This window comes from Abramis brama (assembly GCF_963993115.1).
Source record: "Abramis brama genome assembly, chromosome: 23".
NCBI classification, from domain to species: Eukaryota; Metazoa; Chordata; class Actinopteri; order Cypriniformes; family Leuciscidae; genus Abramis; species Abramis brama.
In genome coordinates this window covers 28,969,600-28,992,323 of record NC_139985.1, presented here as the reverse complement: position 1 = coordinate 28,992,323, position 22,724 = coordinate 28,969,600, and the positions used below count along the sequence as shown (strand labels likewise).

General features: G+C 35.1%; 3 protein-coding genes across 3 annotated transcripts; all 3 read right to left on the bottom strand.

Moving 5' to 3' along the window:
- Positions 1-1,414: 1,414 nt before the first annotated feature.
- On the bottom strand, positions 1,415-3,564 carry hoxc11b (homeobox C11b; the record flags this gene model as incomplete). The annotated part of the gene is made up of 2 exons (XM_084101624.1): positions 1,415-2,108; positions 2,931-3,564. 2 exons carry the CDS (start codon positions 3,562-3,564, stop codon positions 1,876-1,878), a joined length of 867 nt encoding a protein of 288 aa, XP_083957750.1. The 3' UTR covers positions 1,415-1,875.
- A 5,584-nt stretch (positions 3,565-9,148) lies between these two features.
- On the bottom strand, positions 9,149-10,447 carry hoxc12b (homeobox C12b; the record flags this gene model as incomplete). The annotated part of the gene is given in 3 exon segments (XM_084101479.1): positions 9,149-9,387; positions 9,899-10,165; positions 10,168-10,447. Coding segments are annotated over 3 exon segments (771 nt in total). The 5' UTR covers positions 10,433-10,447.
- A 6,258-nt stretch (positions 10,448-16,705) lies between these two features.
- Positions 16,706-18,812, bottom strand: hoxc13b (homeobox C13b; the record flags this gene model as incomplete). The annotated part of the gene is made up of 2 exons (XM_084102006.1): positions 18,284-18,812; positions 16,706-16,965 (listed from the first exon to the last, which is right to left on the bottom strand). The coding sequence occupies exons 1-2, from the start codon at positions 18,807-18,809 to the stop codon at positions 16,706-16,708; spliced, it is 786 nt and encodes a 261-aa protein (XP_083958132.1). The 5' UTR covers positions 18,810-18,812.
- Between the last annotated feature and the right edge of the window lie 3,912 nt (positions 18,813-22,724).

Below are 22,724 nucleotides of genomic sequence, written 5' to 3'. Positions count from 1 at the left end.
CAAAAAAAATCAGCAACGTTGAGAACCGCCCTCATGTTCTCTGTAAGCCCCTTTAGAGCTGCTTTCTGATGGAGTTTCTCCTTATCCAGACACGTCATAACAGAATTCCCTCAGATATACCTGTGCTTTTTAAATGTAGACAATGCTTGACCTCCTTAAACAGATTGTTTACATTCAATGCATTATTATCAAAACATTCTTCATTAATCTTGATTAATTATTTATTATATATCTCCATAACGCCTACCGTGCTCATTTTCTTTGTTAGAGACCTTCTTTTTTTTTTTTAAAGAAAAGTAAAAAGTAACCAGTGCTTATGGGGTTAAATGATAAAACAAAATGTTTGTTTAATTAAAAGCAGCGCCTTTAATCAGTAAAAAAAAAGTTGATTTTTATGTGTTAGGTGCAGACTTTTTTTCGTAACAAAAAATTAACGTTTTTTAGACCTCTTTGTTTAAACACCGACTTGACATGTTCTTACATATTTACATGTCTAAAATGTTGTGAAAGCACTACAGCTACAAATATAAATTGTGCCTTCTCTTTCTGTCAGCAGAAAGAATCTCGGTTGAAGGAACAATCCCTTGCGTGTTGCGTCTGCCTTTAGACTGCCTCTAGACTGGACGAGTTTTTGACAAAGCGCAGATGATCCTTTCCCTTGTGAAAAATAAGTAGGCCTACACTTTAGCATACTTTTAAAAAGAGGGCTTAAGAAAATATTATACAGTAGCCAACATTTGAAGTGGATCAACACATTTCATCAAAGTTATACATATTGAACAATACCCGTTCTTGTCTTAGGACAACTTTGATGAACTTTTTTTAACCACTTCAAATGTTGACTACTGTACTTTAAAAGAATACAGGTATAAGTGCTAATTGAATGTAATGTTTTCGTACACTTAATTGGAGGTTATTTACAATTGGATTAAAATGTAGTTTAAATTGACATGCAATTAGTTGACTATAAATATAGACTATTTTAATTACTTTAAAAGTAAATTAATAATTAGCCTATATTGTATTTGAAATATGGTTAAAGTGACTGTCAAATGTACTGACAATGCTATTTATGTTAAACTGAGATATGCATTAATGCTATTCATATTGATGCATTTATGTCATGTATTTACATTTTTGATGAAGTTGCAAATCAATAACTTCAGTATGTGTTCACTTCAAATGTATATCAAATAGGCCTAACAGGCTATATTTATAATAAAGTACTTTATGTGATTTATGTCAACACAACACAAAATAAGTATTTCTTTAAAGCATTATTACACTAGATGATTAAAACATAATGATTTTTTATTTATTTATTTATTTTACTTTTAAGTAAAAGGTTAAATTGCAAAATTTATTCTTACCTTGACTTGACCGAAAAACAACATTCTTCATTCATATTCACATCTGATTTACGGGATTTTTTTAAACATTATATGCGAGTAGCGAGTTTGAACATATTTGAACATGTATCTAACATATTGATTTTCGGGTTTTTTGTTGTTGTTTTTTTATGCACGTCCAATCGTGTAAGCATTTTTGCTTCTTCACGGCATATGGAAAACGCAAACAATAAAATGGTGCATAGAGATTTTTAACACTGCCTTGGTTTTTCAGCAGCTTGTTGAAGCAGAGCCAGTAATGATAATAATTACAACAGCTTTATAGAGGTTAAGTACTGTTGCATTGAAACATACAATATAACGAAACATGCTTTTTCATTGTCTCCGAGTTGACGCAAATGTTTGTTTGTATTTGCACAGCATATCTCGGAGAAACATTTACTCTATACACAACTATACACAAAGATCGGATCCGTTTCCTTTCAAAAGTCACATACTTTTTGTCCCTCGAAGAAAAGTTCACAGTTCACAATAGGGGGTTTCCAGAAAAATATTGCAGGTGATTTCGGCTTAACTTCTTTTCCTTCATCCGTCTGTTCTGGAACCAAATCTTGACCTGTCGGTCAGTGAGGTTTAACATTCTGGAGAGCTGAAGCCGTTTCTCTTTATTGATGTAAACATTAAAGAAGAATTCTCGCTCCAGTTCTCGGATCTGAAACTTGGTGTATGGACATCGCTTCTTCCTCACTCGTGGGGTAGCTAAGAACGATTAAACAAGAAAGAGAGAGGTCAAAAACTGTCACAGCAATGCTATTATCAAATGATCAATTATTGGCTTTATTTCATTATGGATGTGCCTATCACTACCAGCAACTTTAATAATGAAAAACAACAATATTAGTAACAGCCTATGTAATCTATTTGTTACTAATTAACTCCCCCCCCCCCCCCCCCCCTAAAAAAACAACAACAAACATATAAAATGTTAAAACATAACTTTGGCAGTGGATTTTATGTCACGTGCCACCATTAAATAAACAATAATAGAATAAATGGAGAGAACGATCTAGTCTATACAGTCTAGGCTATTCAAAATGATACACTATTGCGAAGTAACGGGTTTGTTTTCCATTTAATGCATTTCTCAGAATAAAGTTATTTCCAAAAACGCCTTCAACTTTCTGCTAAATTATGGAATTATATTTTCGAAAGGTTTTTGCTGTGGTGGGTTTTACTTATAGCGGCTTTCCTCTTCTCAGATGCTGAAAGCAACGTTCTGCTCAATTGCTTTTTATTATTGGCTGCTAAAAGTAACATCCCTTAAAACGTTCGATACAAGTTCATGATCAAAGTTACTATTTGTCACCATTGCTTCCTCGCACAATTTGACAGACTAACACATTGTGTGAAACATGGTGTTTTTTCAAAGACCTTTCCCATTGTAAAAATTCTTCCCGCTCACAGAAAAAGCTTTGTAGCCAGGTTATAATAAAACCCCTTGAATGCTTATAAAACTCCACATAAAATCTAATACGAAACACCGCTCTAGCCAACATTTTACAGCGACGAACACATACTAACCGGATTTGGTTTGGTTGTCGTTTTTTGTCCCCGACGAGGTTTGAAAAGAACCCGAGGTTCTGTTTTTCTCATGCTCTTTCTCTACATCTCCAGCACTGACGAGGACTGAAGACTCAGGCTTTCCAGAACTGCCTTTCTGCAAACAGTTATCTTCCAATCCGCTATTGGAACAGTCCAAAAAACGACCAAAACTTTGCGAAAAAACGTTGGTCTTTCCACTGCTGGAGTAAAAGCCAGTTCTAGAATGGTTAATACCCGGGTGATAATGGTGGTGATTGTAGACATTTTCGTTCTTCATCCACTTTTCCGTCATGGTGGCTGACGGCGGAAGGCAATCTCTGTCCTCCTCCGCATAAGAGGAATAGTTCCCCCTGTGGTGCCACTTACCCGACTGATTCAACTCATATGATAAATCCCTGACTGGCGGAACTTGCGTGAAGTTAGTGGAATACGAATATGTGATTTGCCGTGACTGGGCTTGTGGTAAAAGCGAAGAAACGGTAGAATATTCTGGGGCGTAAAGGGTTCTGGGGAGGAAGAGTTTTGTGGCGCAGTCCGCCCGCTCTCCAAACTCGGAAGTCCGTTGTTTACAAGACTGGGAGCAGAAGTTACTTAGATTGAAAGAGTTTAGCATTATTCCCTTCAGTTCTCCGGTAGATCAAAATGAATGCTTTGGATCCGAACAGAAGAAAAAAATTGGGAAGGCGAGATGACACGTTATATCCCACCACTAACTCGCCCTAAGACACGTGATCGAAAGTTGAAATTCTCGTATATCAATTTAGAAACGTTTCGTTTGAGTGGTTCACTCAAGGTAAAGGCGGCTAAATTTACTGTTTCAAAGACGACGAGATCATGGTCCTCTGGAAGCCTACTCTTTTTTTCACTACATAATATTTCAATCCAATTATGTACTTGTAATACCATATTATGGCATACAATAGCCTACACATTTGCAGGACAGAGTTTTCAATAGTATTCAAAAAATATTGTAACGAATGTGCGTGCATAAATAGAAAGAATTATGGCTTTCTGCCCTCAGTCATAACAAGAGTTAAATCTCCATAATTATGTCATAATACAATGATGATGATGATGATGTTATAGCCCATATAGCAAATTGTATTATCATACATCATGAAGTTGCATAAAAACCTTAATGATGTAGGGCAGGCTATGATAATACAATTTCAAAAATATAATTATATGTAGCCTATATGTGCGTCTTTTTGTCTCTGAAAAACAACGTAATGATTAATTAGTTTGAGGTTCTTGTTAGTTTCGGGATGGTATTTGGTTTGGTTAGGTTTTCTGTCGCCCTTATCTAACACATCTGATCCAGATAATCAGATCATTTGAGATTCATGATAAGAGAGGCATACACAATGTGCAGTGCTGTGCAGGGCCAGGAAATATGCATGAGAAGGCCTGTGTAAAAGTCCAACCCGATCTCACGGCAATTCGTACGTATTTTACGGGGTGGCTTATTCGTACGAATATACGACCTCACTCGTACGAATTCGTACGATTTTTGCTAAATCGTACATATTTTACGAGTTTCCCAATTCGTATGAATTCGTACGAATGACCTACACCTGACTCCGCCCCTAAACCTACACATCACTGGGTTTAGATACCTCGTAGGCTACTCACTCGTACGAATTGGTCGAGTCTGTCATTTTTTATTTAACAAACAACCGTATTAGAAAGCTAACTTTGCAAGCTGTCTGTTTCATTGAGGCAACTCTGTCATAATATGTTATCATAAAACAAGCACTACACATGGCAGGCGTGTGAAATTATGTTATTGTCCCTCTAGACTCACATCATTTTAATTGGATGTTAGCCAAACTTTTCATCTTGCTTGCTTGAACTGTGAACAGTTTCAAGTATTAACTAGGGCCGTGTGTATGACAAAAATAAAAAGGTCAAGAGTATGAGCAGCAGCAATCGGCAACAACTTTTAAGAGCTGGACCAATGAAACATCCAGCTATATATATATAGCACATTCGCATTTAAGCTGGCGACGAAAGAAATGCCAAAGGTAGAAATATGTGCAAAACAACAACAACAACAACAACAACAACACACACACAAATGTCAAGACTGACATGCAATATAGGGTGTTTCGTATCGGGATGTTTATGACAATTTTACTCTAAAATAAATTTTCCATTTCTGGTAAATTTTATTTCAAATCAAATTATATCAAATTGTAACAAGCCTCTAATAAAGTGTATAAAGTTGTATTAATTTAGACAGACTTTACGAACTTGGCTACAAGTTAGAACTTCAGAATGGTGTTATTACAGAAGCGGAAATGTAAAGAAAATGTTAAAGTGCAAAAGTTAATATCCTAACCAGTGATGAGCAATACATTTCAGAAACAGAGATGTGAGCAACGTATGGTTGAAATGGGTGTAATTGGAGAACTTTTGAACTAAATAACAATAATTCTTTAGGCGGGAAATTAAACGTGCGTTTTATTCCTTTCTGGAGTTCTAAGAACGCAGGACCTTATGAGCCTTTACTTCCCACAGGATTCGGTTGCAGTAAGTCATGCACCCTGTAGTTTCTCCTTTATGATGTTTAATTTCCTCCGCTACTTCCTACCGTTTTAAATTCAGAGAAAGAGTGCTGGTGTTTGAAGTTGCATTTAGAATCACTTCATATATTATATTTATGCCCTGTTCTTACTGCAAAATTGTTTCTTCCTTCCAATAGCCTATATCTAAAGCCATTTTCCTGTCACACTAAATTAAGGTATATCGTCTTCCTTCTCTACACTGACAAAACAAATCGAAAACCTAAATCTAAACTCAACAGATCGTTCTTTAGGGTTTCAGTGGTGGTGATTTTAGAGTTGAATGTTATTAATTTTAATAGATACGTACAATGGCATGCTTTTCTAAAACCGTTTTATTATTTATTAACCTTAATTTAAAATCCTCAGGATTATCAAATATAAACATTTTATTGATTAGTAAATGAGAAAATAACAAATTAATCTTTTCTCAGGTAACCTAAAATGTGCTTTACATTAAGTCAGAAATGACATTTGATTTGAGTTACAAATTAGGTTATAGTATATACATAAAAATAAACTTTAAAACATCTCTGTATATTCGCGTGAACATCTTAATGCCCAGTCCTCCTAAAAATCATAGACATGTTTATGTTCAGTAAAACCGTTTAATACGGACCGACAGACCTTTACAACAGCGGCACAGGGCAGATTATTCGTAATAAACCGCAGGAATCCTTTCATTCCCTCTTGCTTATAGTTTCAGGACACAAAAGCGAGTGATAATGAGAGGAAATGAGACTAGAAACATAAAAGATTATATCTCAGAAAGTTTCTTAAATTTCATTCGACTTAGTTCGACTTACAACAATAACAGTATTTACCATTAGTAATATTAATCTTTCCGTTCGGCACTGTTTTATATAATGTTCAGAAACAAGTCAAGAATGCTACATGCTTAGAAATAAATGTATGATTACAATGTGTTTATCTGATGAACGCATTTTCTTTGTTACATAAAATCTAAATACTTGCTTTAATCATCAAATAATTAATGACAATGAACAATTGATTGTATGCCTGTAGATTAAACTATTTTTGCCAAAATTGTATAAAAACTGTAAAATTTGTCTTGTTTTTCAGTGTTAAATTATTATTTATTTAAATGCATTTAATCTGTACTATTAAGATTCACATACACTGTAAAAGGTGGTAACCATTATCTTAAGTTTTTTTCTACCCCTGAGTTTAGTTTTGTTGGTGTTAGCTAATATATTTAGGTTGGTTAGATGATATATCATATTTTTTTTACCTAAATATAAATAAATTCGCAGGTTATTTGATTAAATTGTCATGCTATTATTTTTTGTCCTATTGCTATCTCAAAAGATCTGTGACAATGATGTTTCCTGATTTCTGTTACATTTAATACAGTTAAAAAACATTGTATGCCACCTTTCCCCCCCCCCTTTTTGGATCAGGAAGCTAAATGAAAATGCTTAGGAAGACATCTGAATGTTTACTCCATCTTCTTCTCTCACTCCTCCCACTGCCACATTCAAGGTCGAGTCCACGCCACAGAGGCTGTAAAAAGCCCGACTGTCTCAAAGTCGAAACCTTTATAACAAGGACATTTATTGTGGAAAGACAAATGAGTGCTATCATCATGCATGCTGATGTATGCAGAAGCGTTAAGCTATCAAAGCATTCATTTTTACACAACCTCATTACAGGACATTGGGACATTAGTAGTGTACATAAAAAATAAAAACCATGACAAGTTGGATATAGAGCGGGGCACAAAGTAACGCTTTTTGACTTCCTCAATTTGTGTAAATCTACTTATGGTTCAGAGTATTTATTTTTTCCCACATTAATTTCCCACATGTCTAGTACAATTATGTGTTTTTGTTTTATTAATACAGTATATACTTTTTTCTTGATATACCCCGAAAGAATGGAAGTGAAATGTGACAACATGCCCCATAGGTGGGGTACATTGTAACGTGTGGGGCACATTGTAACATAACATATGACAGCTTAAAATGTTATCTGATCTAATAAAAAAAAATATACAAAACAAACTAAAATATTTTCTAAATAAAATATAATTAAAAAACTTTTTCATATAAAATAATGGCAATTTTTAATAATTAAATCTAAACTCATTTTTGAGTTTTGACTACGAACACATGAAAACACAGCTATACAACATAGTTCAAAACAAATAAATAATTAGTAATTTCTGAACATTGACTCTCAGTCTTTATTCACCTTTTTCTCACGTTTTCTCAATAAAATTAATAAAAGTATAGAATATAATATAGCATATTTCTAATAGGGGCACATTGTAACGCAGTGTTACAACATGCCCCCGCCTGCACAACTGGGATTTAAACCCTGCTAGTGTCTTCTGCTAGTTAGCGAAGCATTAAATAACTATCTCAACTGTTAAATAACATCTTGGAGATTAATATAATATCAGATTTGTCTTATTTTAAATAAACACAAAAAAATAGAGATGAAAAATTAACTTAAGTAAGAAATGTACTTTTGCTATGGTTTAATAAATGCCTATGGATATCTTCCAAAAATAAAATAATTTTGGCGGAATTTTTTTTTCTATATAGTGTTGATATGGCAACTAGTAAATACACAAAGTTTCGTCATCCAAGCATGTGCGGAAGTATTTAAAACAAGCGTGTTACAACTAACGTTAGCCCCGCGTGAGAAATGGTGAGAATTTTGGTGAGAAATGTTAAATTTGAGCGTGTTAAAAACAAACTTCCAAAAGGTTCATAATTCTGACTCGCTAATTTAGCGAGGCTATTTCACGAAACCAGATGTAGCAAGAACAATGATTCATTTTCAGTAGGCTATAATTTAGACTGCTAAAACTATAGCTAGATAGTTATGTCAGATACAGTTAAGAAACGTTAGGTCATAGACAATAACAGAGAACAGACAACAGTTAGGTAATCACATTTTATTGGAAATTAATTGAACGCTTAGCCCCACACTGATACAATCATTTAATGCTTATGGTGTAGCAGACATTTGCCACCCAAACATCAGGAAGACATTGCACTGATTATAAAACGTCATTACCCACAACAGTAGTATTATAGCCTACACTGCTATGTACTCCGTTTTAACAAATATATCATTAACACAGCCTTCCTAGAGGAAAACACAACTGACCGCACTGAGAAAGACGGCAGTAAGTTAATGTTCGAGCGTTGTAAACATCACATGCAAATCACAACAGGCCAGTAGGCTACTTGCTAAAGCCTGGCACTGTCCATGCTGCACTTTGGTCTGGACTACAACAAAGAGAAAAAAAGATCATAATTTCATCTTGAACTACAAACTTAGAAGCCTCAGTGCCGTCAGGTGGCTCTAGTAGGCCTAAAACCTAATAAAGCCTCTTTGTCCCTTCAGGTTCAAGCAGGTTCATGCTTATTGCAGTTGTAAATTATATAAATTTAGTGGTGAGATCGGGTTGGTCTTTTCTATTTTACGCATCAACTATTTCGTTTAAGCTGTGTGCACGGTTACTTAAAGTCCAGTCAAGCTTCAATGAGAGCTACTATTTGGAAACCGCGAACTGATCCTCCATTCATAACAAAACAATCAGCAATCATTCCGATATTTTATGAATCATCTCAGATCTCAGTCAGGATCCGCCTCGCTCTAAAAGTAAGACAAAGCCTGTTCCCGCATCAAGAGCCTTTTCTTCTTCATGCGACGGTTCTGGAACCAGATTTTGACCTGTTGGTCCGTGAGATTGAGCTGGTCCGACAGTTCCCTCCTCCGCTGTCGAGTGATGAACTCGTTGAGGATAAACTCACACTCTAATTCATTCAGCTGAAGCTTTGAATAGGGTTTACGCTTCTTTCGGGTGTGTGTGTGAATTGGGAACCACAGCGCACCTTAGAAAAAAAGAAAATTCTGCAATGATTTTTGTTTATGTTTGCAAGACAAACGCACAAGCTACGAAATTAACTTATTTGAAAGCGCACAATGTCCAACTCCTTGATTGCATGATTTATCTTCAAGATCCTCCACGCCAAGCAATTTTGCATTTTAAAAAGACGTCTAATAGCCGTCAATACACAGCCCTGAAGTCTAGGCTAAAACAAGACCAAATTTGGGCTGTCAGTGAAAATTGAATAGACGTCTAACCATAGCCCAAGAATAGACTAGTCATCAATTAGATCAATTTGAAATGAAACCAAACACCTTGTAATCACTGTTGACTTTGCTTACATGCTGGAATGTCATATCTTGCAAGTTTCTTTGGCAAAAACGGTTATTTTGGCTAGAAGTGTGTTACTCATTGCCAGACTACATCGGGTCTATAGTTAACCGAAACGGTGAAATGATGGCTATTGCTTGCTGGGTCATCTTCTCATCTAAACACAACACTTTATAAAGACTCACCTCCGTGTATGGCTGTGTGGATGTCAGGGGATGTCAGGGGACTCGTGATGCCCGGTGGGGTCTTGGACCCCTCCATAAGTGAAGAACCAGAATCGGATTCAAGGGACCGACACGATGGAGGGTTTAGGGTTAAATGTTCGGCAGTCGTTAAGTAGTCATATTTGGAGTAATTTTCAACGTTGTCCATTCCGGTCAGATTCTTCAGTCCTGACACTGATGAGTTGTCCAGTTTAAGACTGGTATTGTTATTGTCACCAGCACCGCTCTCTCACTATAACAACATCTGTGTTCTTCCTGCCGAGGAATGTCGCATGATTGAGTGTATGTGGAGTTTAAAGAAACATACGATTGTGGGTATCCAGTACATGTTTCCGATGGGTTCCAAGACAAAGAGAAGACATTGTGTCTTCTTGAGGTTTGTATCCCTAGCGGTTCGTCCGACGCACGGAAATTGGAGAGATAACATGCATCTCTTGTATGAATGTTAACCAATTGTCCAACAAACCCGGGATTAAGGAGATTGTGCTCGCCCATTTTGGCGGGCCCGACTAAGAGTTTATAGTTTATAGCAAATCTGACATTAACGTATGGGGAAACCAGGCTGAGCCCTATTGGCTGTATAGTGGTCACATGACACTGGTTGCTAGTGAGTTGCAGAAGGAGCCACCCATGCACTGTGTTTCGTGTCTGACAAAGTATTAGCTTGGTTTATTAGTTGTTTTTTTTAATTATTTTTATTGTACTATAATGCCTTTTATACTGTACACTTCCAAAAGAGATATTTTTTTCACTCAGTAGCCTACTGATATCCTGGTAGTTTATATTACGTGCATAAAACTACAGATTTGGGTGTATTGTTTTTAATATATATTATTTGTGATTTAAAATAATTTACAGATTTAGGTGTAGCCTACTTTTTATTGTTTATTATTTTGTCAGCAAAACAATCTAATCTCATTATGCAATGACAAGCATCAGGATCATTTGAAATGTTAAATTAAGTTATGTTTCGCGGCTTTATTTTTACATTTTAACATTTTAAAGCATCTAGCTTAAAACACACAAAGCAAATCCGATTCAAAGACATGCTCTCCTCATATTTACAGTATGGTATATTAACAGTGTTGCGTAAGTTACTCTAAAACCCGAATTTATCCTATAGCTACTAATTACATATTCAACAGTGTAATTAGATTCCTGTACTTCTTTATCTCTCTAAAAAGTATTGAACTCTCTGAATCCGTTATCAACCTCGACCAGTTGAACAAAACAAGGATACATAACTGCTCTTTTAATTCTTTCAAATAAATAATAGAAAACTACATAAATTATTCTTGAACTGACCAAAGTATTTAAGAGAGTTTACATGAAAACATACATTTTATCATTACACGTTCATTTTTTATGTTAAATTCACTATTGTTTTATATAGAATTTAATTAAATTTCAGACTAAAAAATGTCAGATTAAAAGTAATCCCTTACTTTACGTTTTCAAGGGAAAAGTACTTAGTAGGCTAATGCATTACAATAATAGCAGGCTATATTTGCATTAACTACACCCCCTCACAAATACGTTTGTAAAAAGAAATGTACATTCAAGACTTCTCTCTCAAATTACATTACTTTAAAACCAGATACAGGTTTCCATTCAGTGGTTTTAACTCAAGAGTATAGTTTAGTCAGTCATTTTTATAAAAGGCAGAGAGCGTCCATTACGTCATCGTGCCATCATCACCATTAAAGTCCATCTTAAGTGCGAAGCATAGAACATTAAATTGAGAGCAATTGAATTAGCAAATTACACACAGGAAAGTCGCATCAACATCATTCATCCCTTCAGTGTGCATTCGTCATAAACAATTATACATTAGGCTATACACAGTGTTTCATTGAACTGTATAATAATAGGCTATAGCTAGCTGTACATTCAGGGTTATTTTTGTAAGACAAAGTATCTAATTTGATGAATAATTGGAAGAGTAAACCAGTAAAGTAGCAAAGGATGGCACACACTCCATCTTCCTCCTCAAGGTGTAATAGTATTTCTCTTTCTGAAACGTAAACATTTTAAATTCCAAAACATGACAACATTTACGCCCAAAATTAAATATAATTGGTTAGTTCACCAATTCTGTGATCATGTCGTTTCAAACCTAAACCTTTCGCTCATCTTCAGAGCGCAAATGAATTTTTAAAAATAATTTATTATAATTTTTGCGCAACCAACACATGCATGTAGGCTATATAAAAATAAAAAAATAGCTAAAATAAAAACCTTCCAACGCAATCCATGAATCGAGTTTTTTTTTATTCTAAGACGTCTGGTAAGCACGTTCAAGTCTTACAACTAATTAAATAAACGTGAGTATACCTATAAACAATTATTTAATTGCCTGCCTTAACATCTTTTAAAATACAGTTTTTCTCATTATCTTAACCTGTAGTTTATATCCTCTGTTGTACTGAAGCTTCCCACTTCTGTGTCGGTTCAAGGTCACTGTCTAGTACATGTGCGACACATTTAAACAGTCTCGGATTCTGTGGACTTGAATCACACTAAGGTCGCATTCCTTCCATGACCTTTTCTAACACCAGACTCACCCTTATTTAAAAAAAAAAAAAAAAAAACCTAGCCTAACGATCATCCATTCTTGAAACTGCGGTCGATCTAACCTGATTATCTAAACCACAATTTTTACAAGGATATAAAGCTAAATGTAAAGTTAATATGCCTACAAAAAGAAATAAATGCAACAGATGATTTACTTTTCTAAAATATTTAATCCAAATTATCATCGACATTAAGACCATTAAAGACATTTTAATAAAATATATCTATCGATATTTCAAATATGCATCTCCCTCCCAAAAATGGCTCAGGTTAACCCCAACCCTTATGTTGTCATTCCCCATGTACTATAGCACGCGCAGTTAATGATACTCTGTCAACCAATCAACGTTCTGCATTGAGTCTAGCTCCACTTTTTAGTACCGTAGCCTACCACTGTGCTAGGTACCCCAACGGAAGAGTACCGAAAAAGTGGTATGGGACAGACGGTTCGGCATTTTGGTAACATTCACAACTTTTGACAGTGGAAACGTAAATAATTGCGTATACCATACCGTACCTCTCTTAACCTGCACACTTACACTCTTTCTCCACTAGAGGCAGTGATAGACCATATTATAGGTCTTCTTTTTTAAATTGTGCTTTGCAAATGGTCACTCAAAATAACTCATAGGCCTATATTTGCAACACTAGAATTACGGATAATTAAGGATATTAAATAATAGCATTAAAACAGTGTTTTACTAACGTGTTTTAAAAACTGAGACAATTATTCAGAAGAGAATCCCGTATTGTCATTCAACAAACAAACAAACAAACAAACATACATTCAGAAGTCACATTTTACTGTTGATGGATAATTGTATTAGTATGAATGACTGTCACGCAACCATGAGGATTTCTTGTAGTCTTGGTATAGGCCCTTCACAATATGCTAAAACTGAACATTCATGGAAATGCTTTAATATGACCCATAATATTACTGTTTTGTCATTTTGCAGCTTTGAGACACACATAAAAATAGCTTGTAGTTTTAACTTAACCATGTCAGTGACATCTTAATGCTAGACATCAGTATAGACTACAATGGTCTACTTGTTGTCTATGGTCAACCAGAACACAGTCCATATTCATGCTAGCCTGTTTAAAGTGGGACATATATGCTGATAAGATCATATAGCAGAAAAATTGGATAAATATAGACTAACTGTGTATATGAGAGTATTGTTTGTTAAAAAAGTGGGAGAATCTAAACGATCAATTATTAACCATTCCTTGATTTTAGCAGAATGTTTTTGTTTTTTTGGCCAAAAATATATTTTGTTTAGTAGGCCTACTTCAACTTTTTCATATAACTTCATTTAACTATTAGAATAAATTGTTGTTTCTCAAGCAAAATGTGATGCATTTTAACCTGCTGATTTCAGGGGTCATCTTTAAACATCTTTAAAAAGTGTTACAACCATCCCCTTACATACAATAAGAACAGTTTGTTTTTAATATTTACAATGAAACAATGAAAAACAGATAATGTCTGCCAATGTTTAAAAAAAGAGAAACTGATGAGGTTTCAAAGAAGGTTAGGTCAGTCAGATCAGTTGCGAAGACAATATTGAAAGCCTGTGGTGAGGATTCTGAGACCTCACACAATGAAAACTTTTTTCTGCTGTTTGTATGGAGCCTTTTGGCAACTCAAAGCCAAAGGAAGTGTGGGTAAGATGTGCCGTTTGCGGTCTCTGTCCAACCAAACCTGCACTGCAGGGTTAACAACATTCACTTGTTACTATCCTGAGTCTGACTGAGAATATTCACACACAGACACACAAACTCAATTAACGATCTCAAACTTTGTTAGACCTATGTTCACAGGAGGCACTGAGTGTTAAGCATAAGCATACATTAAGCATAAATACTGTCAAGGAAGTTTGTTCTTTACACACACACACACACACACACACACACACACACACACTCCTCAGTATTTGAGTTATGGCCAGTCACAGGGAGAGAGGAGTTGTTGTGATTTGTGATTGTTATGGATTGTTTTAAGAAACCTATTTTTGAAGCATATTGTATAATGTGGCCTCTGATTTTGCTCATTTTGTTTAATTGTTTTACTCCAGAATGTGTTACATCATGTCCCGGTAGTGATTGTAACAAAGGCACACTATGTATTTGACATCAACTCATATCAGCTGTGATATTCTTGCAGAGATTTGCCTTTATAAAGAAATGTGGATACTTTGTGTAAAAGCAGTCTAGCTCAAAAATTCAGCGAGTTGCAGATATAATCTAATAGAGTTTCTCCAAAGCTTCGTTAGGCAATATGGTTACAAACAATTTCCGTCGTTACCAACATTATTCAACGATTTAACCTTTACCATCCCAATGAAAATTAAACTACATGAAACTACATGTGTGGTGGGTAGAAGCATGTTTCTTGTTTGTATGCAAACATATATATATATATATATATATATATATATATATATATATATATATATATATATTTCTTTAATTTTAAATATATACATTTCGACCCCAGAGTGAGACATAGGAGGCGATGAATTTAACACACACACACACACTTTCTGCATTTTTACATTTTCACTAAACAACACTTAGAATGATTTATAAGCTGTTTTCTCACGAGGAAAAATGTCCCCACAAGGACAAGGATTTCGGATATTATCACTGTGGGAACCCATAATGGTTTACCAGGACACACACACAGACACCGCGCACACGCGTATTAAAGACTGAAAAAATACTGCAATGGAGAGCGAATGTGGATATGAAACCTGTATAGAAACATAGACAAGTTGACATCATTTAAACGTACAATGACAATAGAGTAAAATATTTTACATATAGAGGAACGTATGTTTGATTCGCTATAAGTGGATAATAAATATGTTTCTCCATGGCTTTCGTTACAGACAGTCAAATGCATCCTGCCGTTTCATAACTTACTAAGGTTTGTTACATTTCAGTCAATCAAAGTACAGCATAAGATGACAAACATCTGGAAATTGACGTGTGCGAAAATTTGACCCATATAAATAATTACTGCTTTGTCAACTTATTTTCTGCACATTATTTTCACTTACATGCAGTGCTTGCTTTTGTGTGTTCCGTGGACCATTAATAAAGTTCAGATTTGATCTCCACTCTTAATAAGACAGAGACTTCACGTAGGCTAGGCCTATACAATGAAACTGCGTGACAATATTGCGGAATAAAAGCGTTGAAAGGAGAGAAGTATGATTTTTTTTTTTTTTTCGTTCAGTACATCACTATCAACAAAGCATTTATGTTAACACGCCTTAACATCAATTCAATACGTTTCTATAAAACACAAGAACTTTGCATGTATGCATGCTATAAAATGGAGCAAAAACGCTAGGAAAAAAAACATTGCTGCAAAGCTGACAATAAACAATTCAAGGATGCCTGACATCATACGTTTTGATGGACTTTTGATGATTTTGCTATAGGCCAACACATATTAATAATTAACATTCCAGTTGCTTTTGAAAGTCACAACCTTCTGTGATAGAACAAATATAGGCCTACACAAACGAGGCAAGAAATAGGCATGATTTAAAATCTGTCACACCATAGACGGCTATTAAATTATAAATAGCAGTGACCAATTTAACAGCAGAAGTCTTGTTTACATAATATCAAACGCCAAACCAACTAATCTGATGGGCGGATTGACACGTGTATTATGGGGGTAAATCTTCAGTAGCTAAAAATGAACAATCATCAGACATTCCAGAATACGTAAACGTAACTCATTCTTTAAAATAAGATGAATGATATTGTGACTCCTCTCTGGAAATGTATCTATTACTGCATTGTAAGGCTACTGAAACTGTAAAGTACATGTTTCATTAGACAAGAGTGTGTTAAGACAACGCTATCTCACGAACAATTGATAAAAAGGTGGCTAATTCGTACGAATTCGTACGACCTCACTCGTACGAATTTGTACGATTTGTCTAAACCCACGTGATGGGTAGGTTTAGGGGCGGGGTCAGGGGTAGGTCATTCGTATGAATTCATACGAATTGGGCAATTCGTAAAATATGTACGATTTAGCAAAAATCGTAGGCTACTAATTCGTACGAGTGAGGTCGAATGAATTCGTACGAATTGCCATGGCAGATCAGGAAGTTTTTTTGTTCTAATTGAATGATGAAATTGTTGGCGCAACCAACTCGACGATAATCAAATAACATGCATGACTTTGCTTGGCGTTGGTTTACACACGAACTTCTTCTCCTTAACCCGGCGGTTCTGGAACCAGATGGTCACCTGGCGTTCAGAGAGATCGGTAGTGGCGCAGATCCTCCTTCTCTTGTCTTTAGTGATGAACTTGCTGGATTCATACTCTTTCTCCAGCTCCTTTAACTGAATCTTAGTGTACGGAACCCTCTTCTTACGACCGCGACGATACCCGTTCATCTCGGTCTGGTGCGGCATAACATCTGCAAAAAAATAGTTTAAAGCGGAAATAAAATATTATAAATCATTTGCCAATGTCAAGTACAATCTCTGCTAGTGTCTTGTGACTCTCAAACATAGCAAGTAAAATTATTGGTGAATGAAAAACTGTCACCAAAATTCTGACCAAGAGTTTAAAGATTTAAGTAGGCCTATATGAGATTTGTTGTCTGTGAGTCATCTAATCTATAATTTTATCGTCGTTGGAATAAGAAAATTGTTTATTTTAAATTAACGTTTCAAATGGTTTGGAAATGTTTACATTTGAGCTGATACAAACACAAGGTATTTAAGAAATTCTAACTCCAACACTCACTTAGGCCTACATAGGTAGGCATATAACTGAGAGAAAGCCTATTGTTGAATCCCAAAAGACCATAAAGAATAATCGTTAGTCGTTAATTTTCAATTAAATGTTCTTTAAATTAATCGCATCTTTATACTGGTCCTCATAAGCAAAAGCTCCACTCTTCTCCACACAGTGGTTTTAAATAATTGCAACATTATTATTGAACATTAAACACTATTAAACCACCCTTTTCCATTTTAAAGCACACAGAATAGAACTTAAATTCACCATTTTTACTCTCCAAATTAAGTCCCATGCAAAGCACGCTGAAACTACAGTTGTACCGTCGGTTCATATTCGCCTATAGGCCTACTTAATTTGATCTAGGCCTAGTAGATTATAGAATTACACTAGCCTACTTTGAAGCAAAAAAAAAAAAAAAAAAAAAAAAGATATTTAAAATGGTAACTTGTCCAAATATTGCAGACAAATTTGTTTTACTTTAACAATAAGACGACCAAAACAAATCAATGAGGTTTCTTTTTTTCTTTTCTTTTTTTTTAACTGCAATTGGGTGAGCAGGAAATTATTAGAGTCCTGATTGGTTGCTTGCAATATTAAGAAAAAAATCGTATACAAGAGCTATTATTTAAGTAAAATGCATATTTATAAAAAGGTAATATTTCAACTCTTAAGTTTACATCAGCTACAGTTTAAACTGACACCTGCCAATCAACATTTCGGTTAAAAATTAATCTAAGAACTATACGGAAAATCACTAGTGTATAAAAATTCAAGGAGGCCTACATGAACATATAGAAATTATATTTAAGATTGGGTGACGATAAAGTAAATTTCCTAATATTTTTGAAGTTTTATCTATTTTTTTTCCTCTCTACTCCTAATTTCCCCCTCTTAAACTCCAATAGGGCAAGTATAATTAGTGTATAACACAGCATTTCAAACATGAATACCAATGCCAGTTTATCATATTTGCTGATATTTCATTTTACCCGAAAACTGGGAATTCCATAGGTAGTTAAAATGTGTTTGTTCCTTAGAACAATATAGTTGCTCGTCCCAGCCGTTCGACAGTGCCCAGTGCTGATAACTGTCCATAGGGAATAAAGTTTCATGCCGGGACTCTGCGCGCGCGCTGATTCCTGGTATAACCGGGACGTCCAAATACCCTGGCACAGACTTATAAGAGCTGGCAAAGCTTGGGTAAACAGCGAATTCTTTGGATCTACTGGAAAGCTCTTCAGATGGTTGCACACCGCTTTGTTCCACGTATTTTTCCCCAGGATGGAAGGAACATGGATTCTGTTGCAAGTTTACGTTGTGAGAGTACTGAAGTCGACATCCATAATATGGACTCCCAAATGGGTATCCACAGCTCAGGGATGAGCCCGATGAGGTCTGTGGCGCAGGGATATCCGAGTACACTGTCCGGTGGTTCCCAGAGAGGCGTCCCAGTGCAGGGTGCGGGATAAAATCACTGCAGTGAGAGGCAGGACAGCTCCCACTCAGTCCCTCCATGCTTTTGTTTGTTCATCCAAAGTTGTTTTTTTATTACACGTTAAACAATGTGTCCGCCCAGCGTCCACGCAGAATCAGCGAAATCATCATGGGTTGCTTTTTAAAACTAGACTGACACCTCACTTCCAAGCTCATTTTCTCCGTGCACGCATGCGCATTGTTAAATCCTGATTACTGACATATGCTGTCAAGACGAAGCGGATTTCTTAGAGGGGAAGATGCATTTCTCTCTTAATATCACTGACGACAAAACAGTCATCAAAAATGAAAAACCTTTTGGATGGCTTGTAAATAGACCGCTATATAAGCAAAACGGTTTATTTTTCCACAATTTCAAGAACAAATAGCCTAAATATTCGAGAATCGTTTATTGGAAAGGTTAATGATTTATGAAATTAAGATAAATCAATTAAATTAAGCCTAAAATTTTTGCAGACACTGAATGCAAATGTTATACTGCAAATATGTGATATTTGTTCGAAGAAACTTGTTTCTTGTTTTATAACACTGTCTGGCAAACAAGTAGCTAATTTGGATTGGAAAAGCTTCGTTAAACGTTCTGCTGAGAAAAAAAAACAAAAAAAACCCCACACATAATGCATTAAAATTCTGTAGCTCAAGATTCCGTAGCCCGACGAGTGTTAGACATTGTTTTACATAAACACTTACTTATCAGTTTCAAACAGCCTAAAACAAAAACACGCTAATGTGATTGTCTGCAGCAGGGGAACTATGGAAATTCGATGTGTCTCAGTGTGTTCAATGGGGATAAAAGTAATAAAATGACAAAGAATATGCATGGAAGTAAGAATAGTTCTCTTGAGTCTATAGAGAACTCCATATCTCTGTACATACATTTCGCTTTGAGTGTAACATCTAAATAAATTGGTTTCACTTAATTCCAAAATACTGGTAGGACAACTGGTTAATTTAAGGGTTAGATCAAGTAAATCGCATGCACATTCACAATATGTATTGCAAAAATATGCAAACACTGTAACCCCTGATAATTAACCAGAAAAAAGTAATAGTCCTAATAAATAAAAAAGGAGGTAATCGCTAGGCCTAACATAATTTAAAGTTTACAAACACCAAGATTAATTTCGTAGGACTTCACATTTTAGTTGTGCATGTTAATTGCACGGAACTTTAAATATTGAGTATAGTTAACGCATACAATTCGATTAAGAGTACAGTTTACTGTGGTAGCAGCAAGTAGCCTAAATAATGGCTAATCGTCCAAATTCCACCAGCTGCAAGAAAATCCAAGGTCAAGGTGGAAACAGACAAAGAGTGTCGTAATACGTCTAGACAGAAGGAACGAACTTCACACTTTCATTGTCGAGTTCACTTGCACATTACAGTTAGACTTTATATAACAACACTTATTGTCGTCAATGGTTCCTTCCTATTCTTTATCTTTACACTATAATCATCACTAAATCTACCAGAGGGACCTTCGATTGAAACTTATAATAACATATTTAAAATATATTTAGACTTTAAAGTAGGCTTTCCTCAACAGGACTCTGAATTCCTTCAGAATTTGCCATGTTAAAAAGTGTCCAAATGGATACACTTTACATTGAATTTACATTGAAAGTTATAGCATTATATCAATAACAACATTTATTAACCTATAGGTCAATGTTAATTTATGAATTCTTGTTTGCTCATGCTCATCAACTAATTTAAAGTTAGCCTATGTATAATTAATTTTAAAATATGTAGAATATTCTCAAATTAACTTAAAATGCTAAAAGATATTGTTCATTTATACATTATGTATCAATATTTTAAATACAGATACAGATTTGCTTTATACACTACCTTCGGCGTGACCTACTAACTTTAACTTTTTAACAAGAATTTAACAAGAAATAGGCTATCACAAAAAATATGAAGAAATGTATCAAGTACCCTTTTAATATGATTGACAATAAAGTCAATGACAAATGACAACCCAATCTCACGACAAGGTCAAAGTCGCAATTACGAATTCGCATATTCGTAATCGTAATAAAATCGAAAATATAATTAAATTAAACATGAACCAGCATCCCTAATTTCACCTCTAAACACAACCATCATTGGGGGCATAAATTATATACGGGAATCATACGAATTCGCTGCAGAAACGTATTGTTATGAGGCTTTTCCACCGCGAATTATCTTTGCGAAATTGAAATATTTTAGTTAGACGTGAGATCGTTCAAATATATTCCAATATTAGTGATAAATAAATAAATAAATAAATAACGCAAAAACTTAAAACGGCAAAACTTTATATGTGATTGATGCTTGGTATAGTAAACAAGAAAACGGAAACTTACAAATATGCCTTCAGAAAATTCTATAGAGAAAGGTAGCCTACTTAATCGTAGTTGTTCATTTGTGGATGAGACGCATACCTCCGGCTCTTTATAAGGTTATTATAGTAAACAGGCCTATTTATAATCATTTTTGACCATCTTACCACCGATCAGTCCAACGCTCATATAAGCCTGTTCAGAAAACTTTGATGCAAATGACAGACAAATAAGGACGCATATCTTTTATATAATATCTAAAGTCTCTTAGTCAACTGCAAGCATTCTTGCTCAGTCTCTTTAAAATCCTACGATGAGGCCAACTGGAAAAGTCGATGTTAGTTGATTATTTCCACTATCATTTATGAGTTTCTATCGTCTATCCTAAAATCTCTACATCGAAAATGTATCTTACAAACTGCTATATCTTTATAATTTACGTTATGGAAGCCATGTGAAATATATAGACTGATCATGTGCACTATAATTATAGCCTAAGTTGTAGATGTTTAACTATATAATCACGATCTAACCATTCTTTAAATTATAGCATAAACTAAATAGCTAAAACAGCCCTTCAGTCTTTGCTCAAACCACCACAAGGATGCCTGTCTGCAGAAGTCCAAGTTCAAGTTAAGGGATCTCTGTCCAGACTCCAGACCACACAATGGTCGTCAAGCTGGAATAAAGCTCTTTTTAACTCACGGTAGGATCTTCAGAGGAAGGCACCGTAAGATGGCTGACGTAATAACAAGTCGTATATGTTTCAGGACAGAACTTTGCTGGGGTGGTCTGCAATGACAAAGATTTGCTGATTGCATTCATGACTCAAAGGATTAATTTAATAATAATATTAATAAAAAATCCGTTGCCAGTAACTGGCCAGAGATAAGCAGAATACTATTTTGCAGCAACACTTGCACTGAAAAACGAGAGGCAGGATAAACTAAATACAGATTTTTAAGCATGCAGTATTTGAGGACATTCCACTGAGCTACACATTAAATTAAAAATGGAAATATAAATTCTTTACAAATTTATATGGACATCTCACAGACTAAACATGATGCTTCGCCCAGTTGTGTAAATCAGCTATAAACGAAAAAGGTTTAATCTCCGAAGTCATATTAAAATACCACGATACTCGTCTGATACACGTCTGAACACCTTCTCTTCGATAAATTTAGAAAATTAAACATGATATGCAATCCTTAGGACTATACAGTTGTTGCTCAAATACATTGCAATGCCCCAGCAAATCCCTGGCAGTTTCAAATAACATATTTGTTTAAAGATTTTGTAATGAAGCCTTATGAACATTCAACGCGCCATTTTTCTTTTTCCAGCTAGTGACACCTTGTTTCACTACATCTCATAATATTTCCATAGTTTTTAATATCAGGTTAATGTAACATAAACATAACACAGAAACATAATCTGTGAAAATAACTACATTTAGATATAAACTTGATTTGGTCAATTTATAAGTCGTTTAATCTAGATGAGGAGATCGGATATAGGTACTGCTTTTAAGGCAGAGTTTCATTGTGTGGATCTCTGAAGGTGTGGGTTAACAACCAGCAGCAATTCAAGGATCTTCATTGGA